This window comes from Neomonachus schauinslandi, chromosome 15 (assembly GCF_002201575.2).
Source record: "Neomonachus schauinslandi chromosome 15, ASM220157v2, whole genome shotgun sequence".
Classification (NCBI taxonomy): domain Eukaryota; kingdom Metazoa; phylum Chordata; class Mammalia; order Carnivora; family Phocidae; genus Neomonachus; species Neomonachus schauinslandi.
The window spans coordinates 53,174,735-53,201,657 of record NC_058417.1 but is presented as its reverse complement, the minus strand read 5'-3'; the positions used below and the strand labels follow the sequence as shown (position 1 = coordinate 53,201,657).

At 59.4% G+C, this 26,923-nt stretch overlaps 1 protein-coding gene across 1 annotated transcript; it reads right to left on the bottom strand.

Annotated features, from left to right (window-relative positions):
• Window positions 1–1,111: 1,111 nt before the first annotated feature.
• On the bottom strand, window positions 1,112–26,923 carry KIF19 (kinesin family member 19). Its single transcript, XM_021678381.1, has 20 exons — window positions 26,885–26,923; window positions 24,863–24,943; window positions 13,955–14,065; window positions 13,230–13,317; window positions 12,761–12,897; window positions 11,613–11,738; window positions 11,091–11,285; window positions 9,643–9,789; window positions 8,010–8,132; window positions 6,158–6,323; window positions 5,342–5,516; window positions 5,027–5,225; window positions 4,148–4,418; window positions 3,918–4,039; window positions 3,424–3,557; window positions 3,060–3,165; window positions 2,771–2,867; window positions 1,834–2,231; window positions 1,479–1,638; window positions 1,112–1,242 (listed from the first exon to the last, which is right to left on the bottom strand). Exons 1-20 carry the CDS (start codon window positions 26,921–26,923, stop codon window positions 1,112–1,114), a joined length of 3,006 nt encoding a protein of 1,001 aa, XP_021534056.1.

The following is a 26,923-nucleotide window of genomic DNA, read 5'->3' as shown; positions in this document are numbered from 1 at the left end:
CGCGGCCTTGAAGGCCGCGCTCTTGGTTGAATAAACCGATGCTCCGAGAGCTGAAGGGATGATTGAACCACCCAGCTCCCAGGTAGCAACAGCCCCAGGAGGGTCCCAAAGGTGTGGGGGTCCTTTATCTTTCATTAGCTTTTCCCGAGGGTCCCCCACCCCCACATGGAACAGGGCAGGTGAGAGCAACCTAATGGACCAGCCTGGGAAAACTAGGGGGACTCCCAGGACCCCTTGCTGGAGTTTTCCCACCTTGAGGCCAAGAGGCTTACTTAGCTGGGCAATTTCTGAGCCTTGACTTCCAGAGGGTATCACCCTCCCACCCCCATTCGGGTAATTAGGCTTTTTATGGTCTGAGCCACCCCAAGTCTCTGACCTCCCATGGGAGGGAGCCCAGGCAGGTGTGAAGGCGGGTGGGATGGGGCATGAACAGACCTTGCCGGGCCCACCCTTCCTGGGGACAGTCTAGAGAAAAACCCCTTTCCCCCAGGTATTTGTAGGTTGCTTCAGCGTAACCAGAGGGAGATGGGGTGTCGGGGAGGGAAGAGGAAGGCGTCGGCTTGCCTCTTAATTAGTCTTGGCCACCCCACAGTCCAGACAAGGTCTAGTTTCCAACATAACCATCAAGACCCAAATGGGATTTTATTGTTACACTGCCAAGTAACAAAACCAGATTCCCTCCTCTGCCCCAACCATAGGATGTGAAGTGACTGTTGGCTCCTTCCCCAACCATCCGGGATGCCTTTGCCCCAGATGTAGGCCCAGGGGCCCCGTCCTACGAACAGCTCCCTTCCCCCTCCCATCTCCAAGGCCGAGTCCGGCCACAGGTCTCTATAGGGTTTTGGCAACAGGGTTCTATCCAGGGCTGGGAGGCCAGGAAGTCCTGTCATCTTGGCCATGCCTCCTGAGTTCACCTACCTTCCCCAGTGGCACTGAAAGCATGGAGGTGCTGGGCAGGCACCCTCATAATTTCTGGGTCTCAGGGACCCCAGCCTTCTGAGATCCTGAACTCCTGCTCGCAGGTGACCCCCTCTGCCCAGCCTCCGTCTCCCATTTTCTGCTACACCCCATCCAGTCTTGGGGGCAGGAGGGCTGTTCCAGGCAGGGTCCCTCAGGTATGCCCGAAGCGTATGTCTCTGCCATGGGTGCTTGTGCTGTGAGCCAGGCGGGGCCCACGGGCAGCCCGTCGGGAAATACCAGCTGGGTTGGACGGAACAGCGAGGGGTGGGGAGTCCCCAGGGCCTGCAACAGGGGAAGGGCCAGGAGCAGGGCTTTAGGAATTCCTCCCACTCCCTCTCTGTTCACCCAGTGGCCTTGAACTCCCTAGGGGCACAGCCCCAAGATGCCAGTCCCACGAATATTCTGTGAGAACCCGGTTTCCAGCAGTGGGTAGCCCTAGGTGAAGGGAGCTCAACATGCCTCCTCCCTGGGCTGGCCAAGGGCCCCCCCTTCCCATTCCCTCCCTTGCTGGTACTGACCTCTGCTCTGGCTTGGAGGAAGTTTGACCTTGGCCAAAGGCAGCATGACCTTCCCCAGATGCCGGATACCAAGTGCTGGGTGTCCACACAGTGGCACCCTATGGTCCGAGATGCTCTCCATAGGACGGGGCCCCAGGAGGTGTGTCTTGGGGCGGGAGAGCTGTGTTGGTTGGAGAACAGTGAGGTGAGTCAGAGCTGTATGGGATCTGCTACAGGGATCTGTCCTATATGCCAGTCCTGTGTGCCCCCTATGCCAGCCTGGGGGACAGAGGCATGGAGGGTGGTGCAGGAGCCCCCCAGACCCCCATCCATAATGAAGGAGCGCAGACACCCCATCCCCTGTCTTCTGCCTCACCCCTTGCCCCGTGACCTCAAAGGAACGGGACCGCCGCTTCCTCTTCTTGGCCTCCAGTGACTCTTCTCGTTTCTTGCCTGGGCTTTTCTTCTGGCCACGCATCCAGGGCCCGGTGCCATCACCCCCGTGCCTGACTGCCTGGGATGGGGCCTCGCCTGTGCTGCTAGACAGGTTATCCTCACTGGCAGCATGCTGCAGCGTGGGGCTGGGCGGCCGCTTGCAGGCCAGAGGGCCCAGTGGCTGCGAATTGTCAGCCTTGGTCGGCAAGTGCAGAGACAGGCTGCTGCGCTCCCCGGGGGGTGCCAGCAGGTGGCGCCCCTCGGTGCCCAGAGCCCGCGAGCGCCGCCGAGCAGCCTTCACCGAGATGCACTTGGTGCCGGTCAGGATCTCCTTCTTCTCTGTAGAGCACCCAATGTAGGGGTCAAGATCATATATTCCTCCCCCTCCCTTACCTCCCACACCCACTCTCCTGCCAAGGCAGGGAAATGAGCAGAGCCAGAAGGCCTGGGTCCCAATTCCAGCCCTCCCGCTTGCCTGCTATTTAAGAAACTTGGGGCAAGTTTTTGAGCCTTACCTTCCTCTGTAAATTGGGAATGGTGAAACTAACCCCATAGGGTTATTGTGAGGATTAATTGAGAAAATGGGCTTAGGGGGTAGGGATGCCGTCTGTATTTGCTCTTAGAATTATTACTGGGTGGGAAGGGGGAACAGGATCCTAAGTGTCATGTGGTCCCCATTCGGACTTCTGATTGTGCCCTCAGCTCTCTGTTTGTCCTTGAGCAGGTGGTTAATCCTCTCTGGGCACTGGAGTCTCTTTATAGAATGGGTAGCACCAAAGGTGTGGGTGCACTCAGCAGTGCAGGAGGGCATGGACTGGGTGACCCGGAACAGTTTAGATGATGCCGGGCTCACGCTGACAGGGCTGGCAGGGGCACACCTTTGTAGGACAAGGGGATCTCTGACAGATTCTCGCTGCTGTCAGGGGAAGAGTTGATCGGGCTGCTCAGGCTGACCAGGCTGTCCTGAGTGGGGGCCTGCGGGGGGAAGTGATTGAGAAGACAAAGGCATTAGACCCAGCACTAGACCCCATGTCTTACTCAGCAGAGACAGCGGGGCCTCAGGGGTGAGGGCCATTTGGGGAAGGCTCCATCCCAACCCCTGGGTGTCTACCCTGCGCTCTCGCCCCCCAGCAGTGGAACCCAGGGCAAGCGGTGCTCAGTGCTCACCTCCTGGGTCACCAGGCCGCCGATCTGGATGGCGGGTGGGGTGGGCACAGAGGAGCTCTTCACCTGCCAGGCTCGGGGACTGGCTTTAAACACGCGGTTGGCTTCACTGAGGTTGGCAGAGGAGGATGGATGGCTACTGACCTGGCTGGTCCCACTGAGGTCCCAGCCCCACCCCAGGGGAGAGCTATTTGTGTGAAGGGAGAAGCCAGGCATCCTGGCTCCAGACTCGTGCCGTCTCCTCCCTTTCTCATTCCTTCCCCATCTTCCCCAATCAACCCTCATCTGGGTTGGCATCCCTGGGACACGGTGAAGCAGGTGGCGGCTCAGGCTGGCAGGACTGGCTGGAGGTGGTCTCTGGCCTCACCTCTCTGGGCTGAGGGGAGGGAGGACACTGCTCTGCAGACGCTGCACTTCAGAGCTCAGCGTCTTCACACTCTCCGGCTCAGACTCCGGTGTCAGCGTGGTTCCTGCTGGGGTAATTTTGGGCAAGGAGCTGTCCTGGGGGGGGAAGGGTGCGGGGGGGGGGGGGGGAGGGCAGTCAGAAGACTTGTCCTGGACCAGGGGACAGCACAGGGTGACAGGCACACAAGGTGGCCAGGGCTGTAACCTGGCTTAGGAGTTTGGGGAGAGCAGTGGCTTTGTGTTCTGGCTCACACGGGATACACAAGTGCCAGGGAAGAATGCTCTGGGACGGGAGCCTTCCTCGGGTGGGTAAGAAGGACGGGAAGCTGACTCCCTGGGGCGCCGGCCAGCCTGGTCCCATCCCCCCCAGCTCCCCGCAGGCACTGCCTAGGGCATCAGCCCCTCCCATCAGTACAGGTGCCTCAGGCCCAGGCCCAGGCCTGCCCACGCTCCCACCTGCAGGGCCCTAGAGGCCACCCGGTCCATGATGGTGGCCTGCTCCAGGCTGCCCTCCTCCAGCTCCCGCAGGTACACTTCATACAGCTCCTCCAGGTGCTGCGGGACGGCCAGGTTGTAGTCTGCGGGGGCGGGGGGGGGGCGGGGGGAGGGCCAGGGCTCAGCGCGTGCCCTGGGACCCTCCGCGGGTCGAGGAGGGCCCCTGGGTGGCTCGGCCGCGGGGGGCCTACCGTCGATGATCTGCCGCTGGCCTTGGATGATCTGGTCGCAGAGGCTGCGGTGCTGCTCCAGGCGGCGCACGGCCTCGCGGCGGTGGCGGAGCGCGCCGTCCCGGAGCAGCGCGTGCGACTGCATCTCGGTGTTCTCCACCTCGAGCTCGTGCACGCGGCACAGCAGGCTGAGCACCTCGCGCTGCTCCTCGGAGCCGATGCGCCGCGGCAGCGTCTCCTCCAGGCGCCGGCCCCGCGCGCGCAGCTCTCGGCAGCGCTGCTCCAGCGCTAGCTGGAGGCGGCTGGGGGTCAGCGCCAGGCTGCGGGCGCGCGAGGGGGGCTGCTCCCCCGCAACAAGCCCTCCGCCGAGCCTGCCCGCGCCTCTCCAGCCCCCGAACTCCCCGTTCTGAGGCTAACCCTCGAAGCTGTGTCTTGGGCCTTGCAACCAGGGGCTGCTCCGAAATGGCCCCTCTGTGCCCACCTTCTTGCCACCCGGACCACAGCCTGCCCCTGGAATCCGCCCCATGGATATCTGCCCCACCCCAGCCCATCTGATGCCCTCAGAGCTCATCATGGTGCCCCGAAGCCCCTGGTTTGGGTATGCTCCAGAAGAAGGAAAAGATCCTGTTATCTGGAAAGCCCTAATTAAAATACTGACTACCATTTTTTGAGTCCTTGGTATGCAAAAGGCATTGATTTAATCTCCCCTACAACCCCACTAGGGCCGCACCACGACTACTCCCATTTTATAGATGAGTAAGCGAGGCACAAGAAGGAATTTAGCAAGGTCACAGAGGATCTGAGGCCTGAGCTCCCAGGTCTGAGTCCCCCTGCACCCCACCCCCAGGCCCTTCTGGCTTGGGCCTCCAAAACCATTCCCCTGCCCCCAGCCCCAGGTACCTTCTGCTTCCGCAGCTTCTTCTGCTCCCCGACCAGGCTGGCAATGCTCTCCCGGGCTGAGGCCACCTCTGGGGGCTCCAGGGTGTCTGGCTGGTCATCGCCCGTGTCCGAGTCCTTCTCGCTGTCATCCTTGGTGTAGGATTCCTTCCGCTGCTCCTCCCGCCATTTGAGCGCCCTGCGGGACTTCTCGTGCTCCCAGCTGCCATCGTCCCACCCCAGGGAGACAGGGGAGTCAGACCATAGTGGGCATAGTGTGCGGCTACTGTCCCAGGCCCGGGGTGGGACCTGAACAGCTCCGGAGCAGGGGCTGCTTACCCGGCAATGGTGAGCAGGTGGCGGGAGGTGTCGATCTGGACCTCCATGGCATGATTCTCCAGCTCTAGCAGGCGTCTCCGCACATCCATCTGCTCCTGGAAAGCGCTGATAAGCTGCTCCCGCAGCTGCCCCATCTCGGCCTGCTCACCCTGCCCACTGTGCAGTTGGACCTCGGCTGCCCAGCGGGTGGGGGGTAGAGGAAGTCAGTGGAGGAGGGAGGGTCAGGCCAGGAAAATCTGGGCCTACGTGGGGCCCTCCCTCATCCCTTTCTTCCCAAACCACTTCCTGTCCAACCACCTCCTCCCAAAAGACCTCCTAGATTACTACCTCCTCCCACACCACTTCCACACTGAGTCTTCCGGCTGTGGTCCAAAGGTGATTTCCAGCTCCTCTGTATGAACTGGGCTTCCACTAGCCCATAGGTTCCCCTTAGACACTTTACTGCCATCTGTTGGGAAACCATCCATAGCAAATACACAAATCTACAAGAGAATGGTACCCATTCCAGTGATGCTGGGCACAGCCTCACAGCCCGGAGCGGGGGCCCCCCTGCAGCTAAATGCTCACATGTCTCTCACTTGTGAGATCTCACATAATCTTAATTAATGTTAAGTCTCTGAAACAGAGATCACCGTTCTATTTGACACTTGAAAAGAAGCCTCAGAGCAGTTGAATGATTAGCCCAAGGCTACCTGCCCAGAAAAAGCCTGAGTCTGGATTTGAACCCAGCACCATCTGGCCCCTGAGCAATTTGATACAGGCTGGGAGGGCTGCCTGAGATGGGCTCCCACGAACACAGGGCTCCCACGCACACACCTTGGATGTGGCGGATGTCACCCCGCTCCAACTGGCCCTGGGCCTGGCCCCGCCTGCCCTGCTCATCGATCTTGCACTTGAGCCTCTGGATCTCGCCCCGCAGGTCCGCGATGATGCTGGTGTACTGGGCGATGTGGTAGGAGACGTTGAGCAGGTTCTGCTTCACCTGTGGGGAGCACAGCATGGGGGCAGGGCAGGTACAGTCATCCCAGGTGCTGGGGCCAGCCTGCTGGGTCTTCTTTCTCTTTCTGCCCCCTAGTCTTTCTGGATACGGTCATGGCCCCCCTGGCTTCCGACCCCCAAACCTATCACACTCCATGCCTCTGCCGGACCCATACTCCTAAAATGCTGCTTCCTCTGCTCATCAACCTTCAGTGGCTCCCTACTGCTCAGGAGAAATGCTCTAATTCCTTCACCTGGGCCCACCACTATCTCAATTTTCATTTTTCATTTTTTAATTTTTTAAAATTTTTTATTTTTTTAAGATTTTATTTATTTGCGAGAGAGAGAATGAGAGACAGAGAGCATGAGAGGGAGGAGGGTCAGAGGGAGAAGCAGACTCCCCGCTGAGCAGGAAGCCCGATGTGGGACTCGATCCCGGGACTCCAGGATCATGACCTGAGCCGAAGGCAGTCGGCCCTCAATTTTCATTTTTTAAAAAAAGATTTTATTTTATTTATTTTAGAGAGAGAGAGTGCATGAGTGAGGGGAGGAGCAGAAGGAGAGGGAGAGAATCTCAAGCGACTCCATGCTGAGCGCGGAGCCCAATGCAGGGCTTGATCCCACAACCCTGAGATCATGACCTGAGCTGAAATCAAGAGTCAGATGCTTAACCGAATGAGCCACCCAGGCGTCCCTCTCAATTTTCATTTGATCACTGCTCCACCGGGAACATTCTGCTCTGGTTGAGGAACCGTCCTGTTGTCCCCATCCTTATCACAGATACCATCTCCTTCCTGCCCTTGAAACCTCTACGTTTACTGCTACCCCCCCCTTTCTAGAGTGTCCTCCCCATCCTTCAGAGTCCCACTGACAGTCCCCTAAGAGCTCTACCAGATCCTGCCAGCCCACCCCACTTCCTGTTTCCTCGCTGCCTCAGCACCTACCGTTGGCATCACTTGCCAGCTATTAATAATATTCTGAACTATCAATATTCAAGGACATGTCTCCTCCACCCATTAAGTTCCTGGAGGGTTGGAATAGCACACAAAGCCCCCTGGGACAGTGGCTGGCAAAGTGCAGTGTTGCGGGAGTGCTCGTAAGTCCTATCTGGCGAGTGTCCACTCCCACCCTTCCATGCACACGGGTCCAGAGAGGCTTCCTACAGCAGGCCGCGGGGATTCTAACGCCTTTGCCCAAGGGTGACAACGTGGGCTTGGAAGCTAGGCAGGGCCACTTCTAGTCTCAGGGCCATCCATCACTGGCCAGCTGGGAAGTCACTTAACCTCCTTCAGCCTCACTTCTCTAAACCGCAAGATGGGAGCATAGGAAGTCTGGCCTCGCTGGAGGAGAGAAGGAGGGGATGCATGAAAGTGCTCAGAATCGGCTGCCGCTGGCCTGACAGATTGGGGGCTTTGAAAATGTCAACATCTGAATGGGCATCTGATAATGAAAAGTGGGGCTGGGAGGGCATGAGGCACGGGGCGCATGACCCTGAACAAGGGGGAGGGGGCCCTCCGGAGCAGTGGGCTTCCTGGCAGGTGCACAGGTGTTGAAGGTGCGGGGAAGGGCACAGGGTGACATGGGTCTGGGGATGGAGGCCAGTGCCACAGTGGCTAGCTCCAGAGAGAGTGGAGTGGGGTGGCAGGGATCCCTCCAGGGGCTTCAGTCTTGGCCCAGGAAGGGCCCTCACCCTGGTCTTGATGTTCTTGGCCCGGCCGGCGTAGGTCAGGGTGTTCCGGGACTCCTCAAAGGCGCTGCTGGCGGGACTGATGTGGGCGATCATCACGGTGCGGCTGTTCCCGCCCAGGGAATCCTGGATGGCGGGGAGGGTGGGCTGCGCTCAGCAGCGGACCACCTCCCTGGGAGCCTGCTCCTACCAGGCTGTGTGCTCTCACTCGCTCTGTCACACACACACACTCACAGACATACTCACTCACAGGTGCTGGGGTTGAGCATCACATGGACCCCCCTGGGTCCAGATATCCCCCCCTCCCTCTGTTCCTCCTTCGCACTTGTGGTTTCTTTTCCAAATTTCCATTTGAAAATTGCAAGTATCTGATCCAGGTCAGGGCCTCCTGGCTTCCCCTTTCCCTCCCCTCATATGAGAGAACGAGGAAAGGCGGCAGCCATGGTGGCTGGGAACCAGAGTGGGAAGGTGCCCGTTGGGCTCCCCCTCCGTCCCATCCCCTCCGGGCTCTCAAGTGACCCCCAGATCCCCCATTTCTGACTGCTGATGGCACTGCTGTTTCGGCTGGAGTGATGGGGACATGGGGACCACTGTATGAAGGATGAATGTGGCCTATGGCCAGCCCCTCCCTTGTTCCATGTGAACAGCCCTGGGTGCGGGATCGGGGGGTAGCAGGGAGAAAGCCCCAGGTCCCACAATTAGCAGCAGGGTGATCTCAGGCATGCTCTTCGTCTCCCTAATCCTTGGCTTCCTTGCTTTTAAAAACGGCAGCAATCATGCCACCGTCCCCCCTCCTAGCTTGGGGGCACACTGATGGTGGCAGGCTGGGGGTGGGCTCGGGTGACACCGCACTTATACTGGACCATAGACTCTGTCTTCCAGCACTTACTACCGTGGGCCCTCGGGAAGGCTACTTGGCCTCTTTGTGCATAGTTTTCTCATCTGCAAATGGAAATAGTATTCCCCCGATGCCTAGGGTTGCTTCAGGAAGAAAGGAGCTAGTCGGGTGAGGCCCAGCCAGGGGTGGGCCCCCAAACAGCAGACACTGTGAGCCATGAGGCTGATGTCCACCAGAACCCCCAATCCAGGCAGCTCTTAGTTCCCTCAGACCTGCAGCCCGGCGGGGGTAGGGGGGGAGGGTGTCAGGTGCAGCGCCTTTCCCTCCCTGCTGCCCATTCTTTGGTTGGGGTCACCAGGTAAAATACAGGACACTCAGTTAAATCTGAATGTCAGATAAACAAGGAATGATTTTTTTTTTTTTAGTATAAGTATGTCCCAAATGTTGTATGGGACACACTTATACTAGAACAAATTTTGTTGTTTATCTGAAATTCAAATGTAGCTGGGTGGCCTATATTTGTTTTTAAAGACTTTATTTATTTGAGAGAGAGAGAGGGAGAGAGAGAGCACGAGTGGGGAGGGCGGGGCAGAGGGAGAGGGAGACGCAGACTCCCCGCGGAGCAGGGAGCCCGATGAGGGGCTCGATCCCAGGACCCCGAGAGATCATGAGCTGAGCCGAAGGCAGCCGCTGAACCGACTGAGCCACCCAGGCGCCCTTGGGTGGCCTTATCTTTATCTGCTAAGTCTGGCAGCCCTCCTGTGGGTGCCTAGCGCCCGGGCCCGGCTGCAGCGGTACCTTCAGGAGCCGGGTGAGCTTGCTGTCGCGATAGTTGATGTACTTGTTGCTGTTTTTGTCGCTCAGCGCGTTGATGCAGTTGCCCAGAGCCAGCAGGGAGCGGTTGATGTGGGCGCCCTCCTTCATGCGCTGCCCACGGTTCTGCGTCTGGCGGGGGAGCAGTGGGCAGAGCCGCGGCCTCGTGGGGCAGGGGACAGGCTCCACCACCGCCCTGGGCCGTCCTGGGCCGCAAGCCCCTCCCGCTCCCTCAGGGCTCTGAAATGTGCAGGCCACCGAGGGCCTGGTCTCGCCCTCTTCCCAAGGGTCATGGAGGGCATTCGAGAAGGTGAGAGAACCGGAAGGCCTCTGAAGACAGTGACGGACTGAGGGCTTCTGAGGAGGGCTGAGAGTCTGGCTCTTTGTCTCCCCCAGGGGCTGGGCCCACGGCGCCAAGAATGACACGGAAGGAGGTCGAGGCTTCCCTGGTGGCTCAGCTAAGAGCTGGCATGACCACGGGCACGTGGCTCCAGAGGGTGCCCCGGGCTTCAGGGGAAGGTGGGAAGTCTGTGTGTGTGTGTGTGTGTGAGAGGGAGAATGTGAGGGATGTGTGTGTATGTGTGAGAGAGACTATAAGGGAGAGAGTGTGTGTGCATGTATGGAAGAAAGAACGTGTGTATGTGTGAGAGTGTGTAGGGAAAAGAGTGTACGTGTGTGATGTGCTGGGTTCCTCTCCGTTCCTTGGGCCTGCAGGGACACTGTCAAGGCCAAGGAGGCTCTGCTCAAATCTGCCTGGCCCTCCAAAGCTGGGGTCTCGGGGCACACCCCCTCTCCCTGGCTGCTCAGGCCTTCCTGGGAGAGAGGGGTGTACTTCTTGAATCCCCCATTTAAACCCAATCCCACATGTTCTAACATGAAACCCTGTTAATTCTCCCTGGCTGCTGTCCTGTCCCTTGCATTTGCTAGCAGTGACATCACCTGGCCTCATCCCTTGGGGGATCGTGAAACCTCCCAGTTTGCCTGAAGGAGGGGGGACCTGGGCCTACCCAGTCGGGCAGAGGCTGCAGAGCCAGGCGAGCAGGGCTTAGTGTTGGGGACAAATGCTCTGAGATGGTGATGGGTCTTCCTCTGTCCTCGATGTGGTAGACAGGGCCTCCTGAGTCAGGGGGGCGTTTGTCTCCCCTCTCCCAGCTCCTCATCTGGGCCTACTCACTCTCATTCCCATTGACCCTCCTCGAGGGCGGCCAGTCTCCTTCCTGGAGAAACCCAAGCCCTTTCCCACAGATAGCCTTCCCATCATGTCATGCTCCTCTGTGACATTCCTCAGTCCCTTACCCAGGCGGCCCCCTCATCCCCACCCTGCCTAGGATGGCCTCCCCCCGATCTCCTGGGGAAGCTGGGAGGTCAGCATCCCTGCCCTCTCCCCAGCCCCCCAAAACCATTCTCCCCAGTGCTGGGGGAGCTGACCTCACCTGGGAGGCACGCTCAGAGCCAGCCAGGTCAATCATGAAGAGGCGGCCCTGCCGCACCTCCTGCAGGATGTTCTTGACCCGGCTGCGCTGGCGCACGGCCACCTGGAGCACGGCGTGGGAGCGGGACGACGTCTGGTTGGCAGCTGTAGGCTCCTGGGTCCTCTGCCGGTTGCCCTTCATCAGCAGCTGCATGATCTAGGTGGGTGGGTGGGAAGGACACCTCTCTGGGGGATCCGTCGGGTTGCCCCCACGTCCTGCATCTTGGAGGTTGGGAAGGGGCCCAGGTTGGGGGGGGGCCATCTGGAGGCTGGTGGCCTTGTTCGTCCCCCAGGGTTAGTGCAGCCAGGGGGCATGGAGGCAGGTGAGAGCCCCCTGCTTGGATACAGGACTCTCTGTGTCTGCCCCAGCCCCAGCCCCAGCTGAGTGGGCAGCGCCACCTTAGGTGCAGTCCTGTGTCCCCTCCTGCCCCCCAGGAGGGGTGAATGGCCCTCTCCACCACCCCGCCGGCTGCACAAGACTTGCCTCTTTGGCATTGATGGTGGAGACCTCGGTGATTCCAGCCACCTGGATCACCCCTTTGGAGTCCTCCCTCAGCTCTAGGTACCCCAGGGCGGGGTTCAGCAGGTCCCGGATCATCTCATTGTAGATCTGATGGGGCCAGTGGGGGAGGGGCAGGGGACAGGTGTTAACGGGAGACTAAGGGCAGGAGGTCCAGACAAGGACCAGATGCCCCATCTTTCCCGAGCACAAAGGGGACAGGAGCTCCCACATTCTGAGCCCCAGCCTGGGAGCTCCAGTCTCCTCTCTGAGAAACTCTGGTTAAGGAGAAAGACCCCTTCCTTTCTATGGGGTGGGGGTACAGGGGGCTTCAACATCCACAGGGAAACACTGGGCTGCCAGAACCTGGGATGCAGAAAGCTTCAGAACCAAGTGGGATCCCCTTTGCAGGCGGGCTGGGCGCTGGGCAGAAGATGGGGACCTGACCGATGGCCAGCCCTGCTTGTTGCTAGGCAACCCTTACGCTACTTCTCCCTGCACCACCCCCCACAAGTGCATCTTGCTGGCTGAGTGAACGCCATGCTGGCTGGAGGAGTGTGGCTGGCAGCAACGCCTCACTGCCCTTCCTGAGCTGTCACCCCGGAGATTATCAGCTCCCGGAGGGAGCCGGGGCAGCTGGGAGCCAGGTGGAGTGCAGCCCACTCTCTTCTGGCCTCTGCACGCTCCCACCGCTGATGTCTCCTCGCTGCCCGGCGCGAGGGTGGGCGCTGGGGGCTGAGGCCGGGTATCGAAGGCTGGCAGGTTCAAGCCTGTGCATGCACGCGGGTCCCACCGGTACCCAGGCACACGGAGTGCCTGGAGGCGGCGTGGCAGGGCAGACATGGCTTTTCAGGAAGGAGCCCTTGATGATAGCTAGGTGCTGAGCCGTCTGGGAGGGTGGCTGAGGTCTCTGCTCAGGGCCAAGGCTACTTTGAAATGTGGCAAAATAGGCAGGGCTTGGCTTTCAAGGTCTGGGATCTCGAGTTTGAATCCCTGCCCCCTCACTTACTGTTTGATGTTGACCTAGTTGTGTAACCTCTCTGAACCTCAGATTTTTGCAGAGTGGGACCAACAACATGTGTGTGGCTGTCCTAGGGGCTGCTCACCTAAGCTGTGGTCAGGGGAGGGCTCACCTCCAGGTAGGACATGGACACCTCATATTCCATGTCATTGCTGGTCTCCTCAATGGCACGGAAGAGGTCATTGAGGGTCCGAACATAGATGCCAGGCTCATGGTCTGTGCCCAGCATGGTGTAGGTTTTCCCACAGCCTGGGGCAGAACAAGGTGGTGGTGGGTGAGCAGGGTGGGGGCCAGAAGCACGGCTTTGCTGGACAGGGGCTCCTGGCACACCTGGGTCTGTCCTCAAGGCTGGGCACCCCCTAAGTGGCCAAGGATGTAGGGGGCAGGGAGGATGGCGTTCTTGGCTGGGGATGGGGCCTCTGGGGCCAGAGGGCCCTGTGGGCGTTTGGATCAGCTACATCCTTGATTCCAGCCTCAGCTGGGGCCAGAGTAATTCTCTGATGGAGGGTGAGGGGGCTTATTCTTCCAGGGGGACGAATGGGGCATACTGTCCTGTCCCACGGTCTCGGCCCCTCCCTCACCTGTGGGGCCATAAGCGAAGACAGTGGCATTGTAGCCTGAGATGACACCGTCAATGAGGCTCTTGGTAGTGGCCTGATACACCATCTCCTGCCAGGAAGAGCAGACCCGTCAGGGACCTCGGGTACAAGCAGGGCAGAGCACACATGCCCACTGGCCGTCCAGGCCCCCAGCATGAGCAGTTTCCGTTTCTGGGGCTCTCAGCCCAAGGAGTAGGGGCGGGGAGTTGGGGGTTGGGGGGTCTCTGCTTTCACCCCATGGGGGAGGGACACCAGCTTGAAAAAGAGCTCAGGACACCTGAGACGCCTGCCCCCATGACTGGCTCCCCGCCCCGAGGACGCATTACATCTGCTCCTGGGAGCATCCCCCAGATGGGCAAGACAGGGGTCCCCGGGAGGGTGTCAGCTTCCCCAAGACTCCTCCCTGCACCAGATGGGCTTCACACGCCCTCCTCCAGCTCCCATGGCGAGCGGCCTGGGGGTGTGCTTTGTGGGTGCGGCGTCTGCACACTGACTTGGGGGTGTCCGTGCGGGAGGCTGGGCACAAGCCATGAAGTTGTGCGCACATTTGCACGCATGCGGACGCGGTAGAGGGGAAAGCCAGAGAGCTAACGGTGGAGGGAGGGCTGAGGGTCAGTGGCAGGGTGCCCTGAGGGCTCCCTCCTGGGGGGGCGGGCAAAGGCTGGAGAGGGGCTCTTGCATGTCCCTAGGCCCAGGCCCTCCCTCACCTGGGTGGCAGTGAAGTCAAAGGCCACGTCAAACAGGTAGGACTTCTCCCGGGAACGGTGTGCCCGCAGGACGTCGTCAGGGTCCTCCATCGGGTCCATGAGAACCACCATCTGCAAGAGTCCCCGAGGGGGGTCTGGCAGTCACCAGGGAGCCGCAGGCCCACACCGATGTCAAGGCTGGCCTCAGCTCTCCTCACCCAGGACACGGGGCAAGCAGTGGGGTGGGTCTTGCTGGAGGCTCTGGAGCTGAGCAGCCCCGGGCCCCCAAGCCCCAGGCCCAGCCCTGCCCCATCAGCTCTGGGGTGTCTGATCTGGGTGCTTGGCTCTGGATACCCAAGGGGAAGCCTCTCTAACCACTGACAATGCCCCAAAGGAGCTGAGAGTGCCACGGTGCCCCAGGCCACATGGGCCCCAGACCCGGGGGGCGCCTTCCTCTAAGGACAACACCACGCCCCATGCGCCTCTACCAAAGAGGGAGGAACAGTAACAATGGCTTGCATTTATGACGCATTTATGGTGTGTCAGGACCTGCTTTAAGCTCTTTAGACAAACAGACTCACTTAACCCCCCGCTCCAAGGCCAGGTGTTGAGGCCCATAATTATTCCCACTCAACAGATGAGGAAATTGAGGCCCAAAGAAGTCACTTGTCCAAGCTCATATACTAGCAAATGGGGGAACCGGGACTCAAAACCTGGGATCTGGGTTCAAAGTCTGCAGCCCCTGCCCTCCTCACCCCCTGTCCCCTGGCCTCAGCCAGGGGGTAGACCCAGGGGTAGAGCACTGACTGTGGGGTGACAGGGGTGAGGAAAGTGGGCTGGGCTTGGGGAATGTCCATCGGTGTCAGAGAGTGGGGCTTGGGGTGACTTATCAAGGCCCCTGCAGCCTTGAGCCTGGGCTGGGGGTGGAAGGAGGGGCCCAGGGTTGGAAGGTAGGATGATGGTAGAGGTTGGCCATCCTGGCCTCCCCTCCCTGCAGGGTAGGGGTCTCTGTGCTCCGTATGCATGTGTGTGGGGCTGGGAGGGTACACACGGGACCTCACCAGGCTCTTCCTCTGCTCCAAAGGTGATCAAGGGCCCATTTTCCAGAACAAACTCCAAGCCTGCTCCACATCCAGCTCCACTCTGCCCCTTGAACCAGGTGTCCTGGGTATGCTAAGCCTGGTCCTGGACTGAGGCAAGGTGCAGAGGAAGGAGGCTGGGTCTTGGCCAGAGGTTCTTGGCCTAGGGAAGTTGTGGGGAGAGACAGTGCCCAGACTGATGAAAATGCAGAAGACATTCAAAGGTGCATGGGAGGGCTGGAGTCAGGAGGGATTTAGGACAAGGCAGGAGAGGTAAGTCAGGGCAAGGTCCGCATGCCCATCCTACTCTTAGCAGAGCGGACTTGTGTGAGCACTTTAACCTGCCTGGGCCTGGGTCTCCTCCTTGGCCGGATGGGACAGGAGTATTATCTGCCTGCCAGACTATGAAGGTCCCCTGAGCTAATGTGTACGGCGTGTGGGGGCAGAGCACCAGGCATATTCTAAGTGCTCAAGGGTCTTCATTCCAGGGGAAGTGAGGAGGGACAGCGGGGGTGATGCAGGTGATGGGCCACCCCACCCTCACCGAGGAGGGGGCCACCAGGATGCCTCGGGCTCTGCGCCTGCCTGAGTCCCCTCGGGAGCTGAGCCTCCAGGTCGGGTCCCTGTCCTCTGCCCCGGCCGCCCCATCAGGGTGCCCCATGAGAGTGGGAGCACCTGTTGCTCATGCTGGACAGCGAGGGCAAAACAAGTCTCGGCTGTGCTCCAGGGCTGGACGGCAGTCGCAGCCAGCGTGGCAGCCTCATGGCGCCCTCCACTCCCAGTCGGAGCACAGGTGGTAAAGACGAGGGAGCGGGCGCCCTCACACCCAGCCCCTCCTCCCAGTACGTAATAACGGTAGCTCATCTTCACTGAGCCCTTTCCCACGAACTCATTACCCTCTGATGGGAACCTCGAGGCCCCAAGTCGCATAGCTGAGGAACGGTGGGGCCACGACTGGAGCCCTGGCGGTCTGGCTCCTGGGCCCCCTGTCCACCATTGTGAACCTGCTCCCACGCATGCCCTCTGCTGGGGTGGGGTGTGGCGGTGGGAGGGTGTCCCCCAGCCAAGTGAGGCCCCAGCACCCACTGTGCGCACTGGCCCTACCTAATCTGACTCTGTGATGAGATGCTGACCAAGGAGGTAAACTGAGTCCTAACAAAGGCCCAGGCACTGAGGAGGACGGGCTGTCCTAGCGCCGTCCCAGGGTGCACAGATAGTGACTGAGCTCCCTTCCTGGGCCAGCAGGGAAGCTGGGGCCAGTGACGGCCCTGAAAAGGCATGAGTGGCAGTCACCCCGAGGGACAGAGGGGGCTGACAGCGAGGCAGCAGGAAGCCAGCCTGGAGCCCAGCCCGGCTCTGCGGGATTGGGAGATCCACAGTGGGTCCCTCTGGGTGTGCCCCCTTCGAGCACCAGGATTTAAGAGCTGCACTCCTGGGGGGGCCACTGTGTGGGACTCCCACCAGACTCCTCTCAGCACTTAGGTGTGTGCTGAAGTCAAGCCCTGCTCCTTCACTCCCTGGGCACATGCAGTAGGTACACAACTGTGCTCACTGCATGTAGACTGGTCTAAGACCCCCGGGGTCCCAGCAGGGCCCTCTCCGGGGATTCTCATGGAGCAGGGAGGACGGGGGCGGGGGGGGGGTGGTAAGGCAACCCTCCCCCCTGGAGGCCTGGCCCCAGGAGTTTCACCTGGAAGTCTCATCCAACCAGGTAATTTCAGGTAAGCCAGTTAGGGGGGACAGCTCCAGACAGGCTGGGTAGGGGCTTTGTGCAGGGAAAGAATGAGGCCACTGACTTGGTCCCCTCACAGCTTGCCAGAGGCTGGGTGGCCACGGTGAGCTGAGTGCTGGGCATCTGGGCCTGCAACTGTTACCTGGGGTGCCCACCTGTCCCCAGCCACCTCCCCAGGGCTTCAGCGCCAATGCCCTATCAGCCTCCTCCAGGATCCAGTTCCCGTCTCAGGCCCTAAAGCCAGCAGCATAAGCCCTGATCAAGTTTCAGACCCAAATGAAGATAACGCTGCCTACGAGTCCCCTGGCACGGGGCCCAGTGGGAGGCAACAGGAACCCGGCCAGCCGATCCCGCTCTCACCCCTCGGGCACCAGCCCTCCTGCTGACGCGGGCAGGGCCGGCAGCCGGAGGGGCAGCCTCTGGGGGCCTTCGGTGCAGGGGAGGGTGAGCAGCACACACTGATGCTCATCACCCACTGATCACCTTCAAACAACCTCCGGGCACTGCCAAGTTCATGGCACCCTGGACATTTGGTTCCTTTGATATCCGGGCTCCTGAATCAGTACATTGTCAGCACAGCTGCCGTGACCCCTCTTAAAGAGGTCTTTGTCTGGGTCCCCATCTGCCTGGGTCCCCAGCCCATGCCCCACCTCCCGAGCATCACCCCCATCCCTGTCCACCCTGGCATACAAGGAAGGCCTTGTGCCCCTCAGCCAGGTGAACTGGGGCTGAGCCGGGGAGGGGGGGAGGGGGGGCTCTGGGTTGCTGCCCCAGACAGTGGCACAGGGCATGCAGGGCAGGGGAAGCTTCTATGTCCCAGGCAGTACGCGAGGCCCAGGGAGAGAGAAAGTGAGGTGTGGTTTCCCCAGGTCTGACTCTGCAGGAGGCAGTCAGAGTGTAGGGAGGGGCACTGATCCACAGTACCACTCCAGGAAGGCTTCCTGGAGGAGGTGGTGCCAGCACTGAGTCTTAAAGGATCAGCAGGAGTTGGCAGAGAGATGTGAGGTGAGGGGAGCATTCTAGAGAAAAGCGTGAGCAAGGCCATGGGGTGAGAGGCAGGCTGTGGGCAGCGGTTCTCGGCTCAGAATCCCCGGCGGGAGGGCGGTTCCTGTGAGAAATGCAGGGTTGGGAGCAGAGCTCTGGGAATTTCCCACCTGTCCTCGCTCCCGGGATCTCCAGAGCTTGGGCCCAAGATGGCCATAGAGGTGAGCCGTCTGGGCCCCCTCTGTGAGCACATGCTGTCCCCGGCCCCTGCGCAGCCTCCAATCACCCCCTAAACGTCATCCTGGCCGGCGCCCAGCGTACGCCCGAGCAATGTTTGCTGAATAAAGCTGCCTTTGGGGGAGCTCTGTGTGTACCAGGCGTGGTGCTAAGTGCTTTGCACACATTTTCCCAGACACTCCTAGGATCCCTCCGTCGTAATGAGGACTCATATTGGTAATGTCCCAAAGCTGCGCAGCCAAGGACAGAGCTGGCTGGCCTGGGAGCTGTCTGGTCCCAGAACCCAAGCTCCTGACCACCCCTGCCTCCCGAGTGAATGAGCGGACCAAAAGCAGCCTGGCTGGGCCAGTGCCCACCTGGTATGAGCTGGACTGTGTCCTCCCCAAATTCAAATGTTGAAGTCCTAACCCCCCAGAACCTCAGAACGTGACTTTGTTTGGGAGCAGGGTCATTGCAGAGGTACCTAGTTAAAATGAGGTCACACCGGAGTAGGGTGGGCCTTAAATCCGGTATGACCGGTATTCTTCTGGAAAGGTGAAGTTTGGACATAGACACACATCGAAGGAAGAGGACCTCAAGAGCCACAGGGACCAGAGAGCCATCTGCAAGCCGAGGAGAGAGGCCTGGATGGACCCTTCCCTTGGGACCCTCAGAAGGAGCCGACCCTCCAGACTTCTGGCCTCCAGGATGGTGGAAGAATCGATGTCTGTGGTTAAAGTTGCCTAGTCTGTGGTACTTCATTACTTCAGCCTTGTAAACCCTACACCACCCAAGGCAGTCTCACCTGCTGCGGGGAGGGGAGAGGGAGGGGGCTTGTAAAGGTGGGTAGCCTCAGCCCCTCCCTCAGCCCCCGAGGTGGTGGGCTCAGCATTGGGGCCCTCTCTTTCACAATCCCCAGGTCATAAATGTTCCCACCCATGGCACACTGGCCACCTGCCCCTAGGAGGCTTCAGTGGGGACGTGGATCGCACCGTATACACAGGGGCCTCCCCACTCCGGCGAGAGGGCAGGAGGCAGGGCCAGGAGCAGGGAAGGTGGGCTCTGCCCCCGCAGGGCCAGGCCTCCTGACTCAGCAGAGGCCCCCACTGCCTCCCTCTCAGACCTGCTCTTCATCTGCAAAATCTGCACTGGCAGATTTTGACCGTTCCATAGTTCTAGACTTTGAGCCCGGACACCCGGAATCCATAGGGAAGTAGGAGCCTCAGGCTAGGGGGACAGTGTCTGTAAACTCTGTGCCCGTGAAGAACCGGGCTCCTCCCCAGCATCTCCTAGGTGAGAAATACCCCGAATAAAGTGTAGCAGTTCTTTCTGCTACACACCACTGAAGCTGCTGGAGCTCTGATCCACTTTGCAGTTTTAACTGGCTCCTTCCTGGCTTCCAAAGGGCGAGACGTAGGCCAGGATTGCTCAGTCTTGGCACTACTGGCCCTCTGGGCTGGGTCACTGTTAGGGGACCTGTCCTGCGCCCCGCAAGTAACACATGCCAGTAACACAACACCCTCCCAGCTGTGGCATTCCCAGATGTCCCCTGGAGGACAAAATCGCCCCCAGTTGAAAACCTCCAACCTAGATCCTTCCTCTTCGAGCCTCCAAGACTGGCAGTGAAGATCTTCAAGGGAAGGGGTGCCCTAAATTGGGTTTAGGGTCAACACTGCTGTGTGACCTTGAGGAAACGGCATCGCCTCTCTGGGCCCAAGTTCTTCCCGGTTGGAAGTCAGGGAGGGCCAACGGGGCCGCAACCTTTAAAGAAGAAATCATACCAACACCCCCAGCCTACTCAAGATTGCCAGCAGAGAATCGGAATCTGGGAAGGCCCCAGTCTCAGAGACTCCATCTCCTGTCCAGGGAACCTGCATGTAGCCCCTTTATTCTCAGGGTGTAAACAAGGCAGAGCCAAACGAAAGCCTGACTCCAGGTGGGTATCAGCCGGGTGAGGCTGCTTCTGGATTTTTGTTTGCTTTTTCTTTAAGAAGGAGAATTTGTTGCTGGTCATATTTCTAGTTGTAAATGTACGGTCCTGTTAGTGCTCAAGAATGGAGTCTTTGATCCCAAGAAGGGTGTCTCCTTCAGGCTAGCCGGAAAGGACCAGAGAGGAGCCCGCTGAGCTCATAAACCCACCGAGGCCCAGCGGGCTGCTTAGCACAGAGCCACACCTGGCCAGGCCACCCCCCCCCCCTTGCCTACAGGACTCTGAGGGCCCTGAGGCTCAGGAGGAGGGGAGGCATGACCTCGAAGATGCAGAGAGGGCTGCATCCCTCACGGCTCTGCAAACACCTTCATCGGAGACCCCAGGGAGAGTGTAGGAGGCACCACCCAGATTCGTTGAATCAGCATCTCTGGGGGAAGTGAGGCCGCGTATATCTGCCTTTTGAACTAGAACCTGCCTCGCACCCACCCAGTCACGAGGTGTGAGGATCCTTACATCCTGGTAGCCTTATTCACAATAGCCAAGAAGTGGGGACCACCCTTGAAAGCATAATGCTCAGTGACAGAAGCCAGACGCAAAGGACCACAGAGTGCAAGATTCCATTTATATGAAGTATCCAGAATAGGTGGATCCACAGAGATGGAAAGCAGATGAGCGGTTGGCTGGGGCAGGGAGGGGCTGGGGAGAGGGATGTGGGGGGCAGCGCATGGGGGAGAACTCGCGGATCCCTTCCCAGTCACTCCCCACAGGGCTCAGCTCTTTGGGGCAATGGGCGGGCTGAGAAGCATCCGGAGGGTGGGTGTGTAGGGAAGCGGGCTGGAGGCGGGCTGCCCCCCGCAGCACTCATGTCTGACCCTCGGCCCCTGTCACCCTAGTGGGAGCTGTGTGTGTGGCTGGGGCTCTCCCTCACACCATCTCCTGTAAGCCTCTCAACAGCCCTTTGGCAGGGGTGGGGGAGGGCGGAGGAGCAGGTTCTTAATACCCTGTCTTCTGATGAGGACAAAGAGGCTGGAGGCCGGCCAGGGCCCCAAGGGCCTGGGTGTGGCTCCTCTGACAGGACCCCAGGAGCCCAGGGGTGACAGTGGGACTTGGAGCTGATAAAGGCCAATTATGGGATTACACATATTGTCAGGTGACTTAAATCCTGTAGGTAAATAGCCTGGATAGCTGGGAGGAGGCTCAGCAGGCTGGGGTCTTGGTTAGGGGCGGGGAATAGAGGGGAGGAGGTAGAGCTGCTTCCATCCGGGAACTTCGGGGCCCCAGCAGCCTCTCGGCCTGCACCTGCCCTCCCTTTGTGGTCATCGATGGCATCCCGGAGAGCTCTGCTGTCAGGGTCCAGCCGCACCTCAGGTGCTAGGAGCAGTCCTCCTGGGACACATCAGTGGGGAGGTGACCATTCGGGGACCACTGGGCTGAGAGCTGACACAGGAGGCGGGAAGGCGGGAGGTGGGCCGAGTGTCACTCACCTCTAGGCTCAAAACCATCCTGTATTTCAGTCCTTACGTAAACTAACATCTATTAAACCCCTACTGGATGCCAGGCACTTGGAAGCACTGTGCATACATTAGCCTCCAAAAACCTCCAAAGATCTTACGATTTTGGTCCTGGATTGAAAGGGGGCCTTCAGACCACAAGCCTGCCAAGGCACCCAGACCATCCCCTTTACAAATCTACACCCTCACTCCAGCTTCCCCAGAATCCAGGCGCACCAGCCTCCTATCCCCGGAGTGCACTTTGCCTGTGGGAATGTCCACCTCTGCAGAGTGTTGTCGCCACAAACTTGCGCATCTCCAGGACAATGCCTAGCTTTAGGGGAGGCTGTCCTAGGACCCTTCCAGTGGCCCATGCCAGTGGGTGACCGAGTCCTCGGTCTACCTCTCCCAGCTCAGAACCCACTGATGGTGGGCTGTGGCAGCATCCGCCTCCCCACTGACCACCAGGAGGCTGGGCTCTCAACAGTGACCTCTGGGCTTGCAGAGGCTTGACCATGCAGCGGCTTCTCTTACCCCCAGGCCCGCAACGGCACCGGCAGGGGAAAAGTAACCCACCCAACACAGAGGAGAGGCAGAGCCCAGAGCCCCAGGCCAGAAGAAGCTGGGTTGGGGAGCCCCTCTGTGGCACCGGGCCACACGGGCCATGATGGTCACAGGCAAGGGAGCGAAGGAAAGAGGTGGGTACAGGGCAACTCTTCATTCCAAGCACACGTCTGTTGCAGAGGATGCAGGGCACTGTGAGGCTGCTTGGACCCTCCTGCATCTCCGCCAGGAAGAGACTCCATGGCCATGGTGTCCTGGGGATGCTCCCAAAGTCACCCCGCAGGCCCTCCAGGCTCCAGACCTCAGGGGAAGGAGCAAGGCTATAACCCACCAGCTGGCCCATCAATGAAGCTGGCTGAGCCTGCATCCCCGAACCTCCCTCAGGTCGCTGGGGAAGGACAGAGGTCTGGGGGTGGGAGACAGGTCGGAGTGGGAGGCAAGGGAAGTGGGCTGTCCATTCTGTTTCTTGGACTCCTGTGTCTCACCTCCTACTTGCGAGGGCCTTCTCTGTCAGCTGAGGGATGGCAGGGTTTTAGGAGGTTCCCAGCCTGCCAATTGCTGCAGCTATTCCAAAAATGCAGGCCAGGCAAGCCATCTTTGGATGCAGTGGGGACAAAAGGTGCCCGAGGGCACAAGCCCAGAGCTTTCCCTGCAGGCCCCGGAGTCTGTGCTGACAGCCCTGAGCCCACGCTGCTCAGGGGACCCTCCCTGCATCTCTCAGCTGACAAAGGAGCAGCCCTGTTCGGACTGCCCAGCCCAGAACCTTCTCAGAGACACAGCTCGGCCAGATCAGGCCGGACCCTCCCTCTCCACTTGCAGGGACAGAAAGGAACCAGTGTTTGACGCGTGTGGGCATACAGTGGGCTCTACCCTAGACCAGAGCGTTTCCATCAACATCAGTTAATATCTCTCAGCCCCCACACCGGCCAGGAGCCAGGAGCCGCCGAGAAAGAGAGCCATCATTGTCCCAGCCCTGAGGACTTGATATTCTTGGGGACAAGCTGGATAAACAGGGAGTGGTCCTTGCCGGGAAGGAGGTTTCTGGCTCATCAGGCTGGCCCCTCTCGTCGGCAAACCCAGCAGCTCTGGGGAGCTTTCAGTCGCTAGTTAATGATGTCCACTCACAACTATTAAACTCCTACTGTGTGCCGGGCGCTGGGGAAGCACTGAGCATACATTAACCCGCAGAGACCCTCTCGAGAGAGCATTATGGTGGCCGTCCCCACTTACAGATGAGGCGGCTGAGGCTCCGAGAAGCAACCTGTCCAAGGCCACAGTTGGCAACAGCAGAACCCACCCTGCGTGACTGTCAGGTGTATTCACCCTACTCCCGCCTGGCCTACCCAGACACATAGAGTCCACCCAGTCATCCCCTGCTATCTCCGAGGTCTCTGAGGAAGGCTACCCTTTCCCAAGAGTGAACAGAGGAGGGGCGCCTGGGCGGCTCAGTCGGTTAAGCATCCGACTCTTGGTTCGGCTCAGGTCACGATCTCAGGGTCCTGAGCTTGAGCCCGGCATCAGGCGCGGAGTCTGCTTGTCCCTCTCCTTCTGCTCCTCCTCTCTCTCTCTCAAATAAAAAAATCTTAAAAAAAAAAGAGAGAGAGAGAGAGAGAAATCAGGAGGCTGGTGCCACCGGGCTCTGCTGTGCCCACTAGAGCTGAGGAGAGGCGGGAGGGGGCACCTGTCCCTAGGGGAGCCCAGAGGCAGCTGGGCACTGCGGGCTGGACGGTCTGCCTCCAATTCACTTCTCATGGCCCTTGGGCTTCCTGAGTCCAGCCCGCCGGCCCCAGGCCCGGGCCATGCAGGTGCCCACGTGTGCCCTTCTCTGAATGGAGCAATGCCACCGGACTTCTCAGACTCGCCAGTGTATACTGCCATCTTGATGAGCCCTGACACTCAGGAGAAGCCAGCAGCAGCAGCCACCGAGCCGTCCTCACCACTGTGCCCACCCCCACCCCAGCACCTGCGTCCTCACCTGCCCACCCAAACATCCTGGCCATGGTCTAAGAGTGTGTGGTCGGGCCCCTGCCACGTCCCCCGCCTCACCTCATGCCTCTCCGCCCTCTCGCTCCTACTGGAGCCACCCAGGCCTTTTCTGTTACCCTTTGCCTTTGCACCTGCTAGTCCCTCTGGTTGAAGCATCTCCCTTCATGCACGTCCAAAGTACCCTCCTCCTCTCTTGTTTTAGCTCAAGCACCATCTCCTAAGGGAGCCCTCCCTGACCTCTGCGCTGGCTCAAGCCCCCCTCACAGCGCCACGCATTTCTCTGCAGCCCTTGTTGGGGTTAATTCTCTGATTAGCGCTTTGTCTCCCTGTGCGGGACCGGAAGGTACCGGAGCGAGGGCAGGGTCTTTTCTGCTCACTGTGGTTTCCAGCTCTGAGCGCTGCCCCAGTGTGTTGTGGCTACTTGGTAAATATTTGCCTCCTGTGCAGATGGGGGTGGGACTCACCCTGCCCACCTCATCACAGTGACATGAGGACCAAGAGAGCAACCAGATACCCCAAGACTTTACAAAACACGAACAGCCTTTGCAAAACATGAACCGGAGGTAGGCTCTAGCTCTAGACCATGTAGATACGTGCTCTGTGAGCAGCAGGCATGTTCCACGTGTAGCGGACCTGCTGAGCGGGGGAAGTCATGTCACAGGCACATGGAAGGTATGTGACAATTTTACGGCTGGACTGGGGAGCTCAGGGCCTAGCCCCACGAGGGAAGCTTTCAGCTCTCCTTGGATCAATCTGGGAAGGCTTCTTGGAAGAAGAACCCTGGCTTCCTTGACAATATCATCAATGACATAACCAAGAGTTTGGTGGATGGAGGAAGGGTGATACCGCAAGCCACAGGGAGCCTTCCTGCCCCACCCAGTGAGCAGGTGCCTGCCCTGCCACGTGTGAGCACCTCTGCCCTGCGGCTCCTGGCCACAGCCCCAGTACCTGCTCGTCCACCTTATGGGCGATGAGCGTGGCTCCTTCCTCCAGCTCTGCCACGCTGATGGGCCGGACCCGGAGTGCCACCTACGAGGAAAGGCCAGACCCCTGAGATTAGAAGGAGAGGACCGGGCTGGACAGACAGAAGGATGAGAGATTCCCCTGGGCAAGCCCCCTGGGTTCTCCCCTGTGTGGCCATCCCAGGCCTCCTTGGTCTTAAGGAAAACTCAGTGGTTCAAGGCCACCGCCCGGGTGGAGGGGAGCAGGTCCACGGCATGCAGGCTACCTAGGAGTCTGTGAATTTCCCCAGGGAGCCTGGGGCTCAGGGAGAACCCCAGGGGAAAGAGTGGTCTGCTCCTCCAGCCTGCATCAGTCACACGCCCAAATTAAGCACCTGCAGCTCCCCAGGGCTTTGAACTTGGAGCCTTGGCACTGGAGTAGCCTGTGTGTGCATCTGTGAATGAGGCACCGCGGCTGAAGGTGCAGGCCTGGCTGACGGCAGGACGGGGCCGGACCCCCGGAGCTTCACCTTGACGTCCTAACAACCCCTGACCACATTCCTACCCAGCACAGCACCATGGGGTGCTCCCTTCTCTCTCGATTCTCCAGCCAGTAGGAGCTGATGGGTCTTCATCCTGTGCATGGGGTTCCCCAGACAACAAGGGGGTGCACTTCTTCTGCTGACCAAGGGGAAATGCCTGCTGAATGTGTGGGTGTCGCTGACGGACCCTCATGCTGAGTGAGAACATCACTCTCCGAGGGACCTCTGCTGTCTGTCAGATCATCTTTACCGGCCTCCTTGGCCCAACCCCACGGGTGGGAGAGGGAGGACCCTCCATCCCTGTCCTGGGGGCACACCACTCAGGCCAAAGTAGCCATTTTCTTTATTTTTTTAAATTTTTTAAATTTTTAAATTTTTTTTAAATTTTTAAATTTTTAAATTTTTTAAAATTTTTTTTACAAAGTAGCCATTTTCAAGAGACACATTATAAACTGCCAAAGAGAATATTCCAGAGCCTGAGGTTTTCCTGGAGCTGCGGTCAAACTCCTCTTTGGAGCCACGGGCTCAGCCTGTAGAGGCAGGGTTCCTGGGGGCGGCATTATCCTCTCATTCCATTATGACCCACCTGCTGGTGACAAAGCCCTCCCTTCCCAGGCCTCAGAAGTTAGGGGATGGGGAGAGGGGTGGAAGCCGCAGTGGCTTTGGGGCCACTGAGCCTCGCCCTTAGTGCTTTGACATGGCACTACTGATAATCAAGGGCCTTTTTTTTTTTAAGTAGGCTCCACACCCAGCATGGAGCCCAGCGTGGGGCTTGAGCTCCTGACCCTGAGATCAAGACCTAGGCTGAGATCAAGAGTCAGACGCTTAAACTGAGTGAGCCACCCAGACGCCCCCAGGGGTCTGTCTTCAGTCCCTACTTGCCCCGGAGACCCCCACTCACACCACTTCATCTGTCCCGGCCCCCAGGGCTCAGGGAGGGGGTACATCTTTGTTGCTTCCAACACTTGTCTGAAATATTGGACAGCATCTGTGTTGTAACCCAGTAACCAGCCACTCTCAACCCCATACCAGCAACTCTGGCTCTCGGGGCTCCTGTCTGCCCACCTGTGATTCCCAATCCCTTTAAACTCCTGACCCCACAGCGCCAGGGTAGCTCTGGCTCACCGGGAGACTCCCACTTTCCTTCTCTGTGCAGGTAAGTCAAGCCCGCCCTGCCCCCGGCTTTTCTAGATCAGAGAGCAGTCCCGCCCCAGAGACCCATCTGCACAAGCTTTGGGGATGGGGGTGGGGGGTAGGCTCCCCTGGTGGGAAGGTGTAAGGGGGAGTGAGGTTGAAGCTAGGTTGACTTCAGGCCTCAGCAGCATGGTCACGAGACCTTCCTTCTTGATATCCAGGACTTGTGGAAAGTTTCCCTGACAGTCCCATCCCTGACCCTCAGTGTCCTCTTAGTGGGGTGAGGGGACAGGACAGCTGTGACCGCGGCCGAGTCAGAGGCTGGGTTTCCGGGGCTATGAATGGGGTCTCACCATGAGCTGTTGGTCCTTGGAGTCCCCGCTGTCCTTCAT

What these genes read in the sequence shown, in the direction of transcription:
- KIF19 (XM_021678381.1), bottom strand. Translation starts at nt 26,923, where the DNA reads ATGAAGGACAGCGGGGACTCCAAGGACCAACAGCTCATG. An exon ending in GATCCCCTTGTCCTACAAAG is followed by an intron (nt 2,232 to 2,770) that starts GTGTGCCCCTGC and finishes GGTGCTCTACAG; the next exon opens with AGAAGAAGGAGATCCTGACC. An exon ending in TCCTCCAAGCCAGAGCAGAG is followed by an intron (nt 1,243 to 1,478) that starts GTCAGTACCAGC and finishes CCCCTGTTGCAG; the next exon opens with GCCCTGGGGACTCCCCACCC.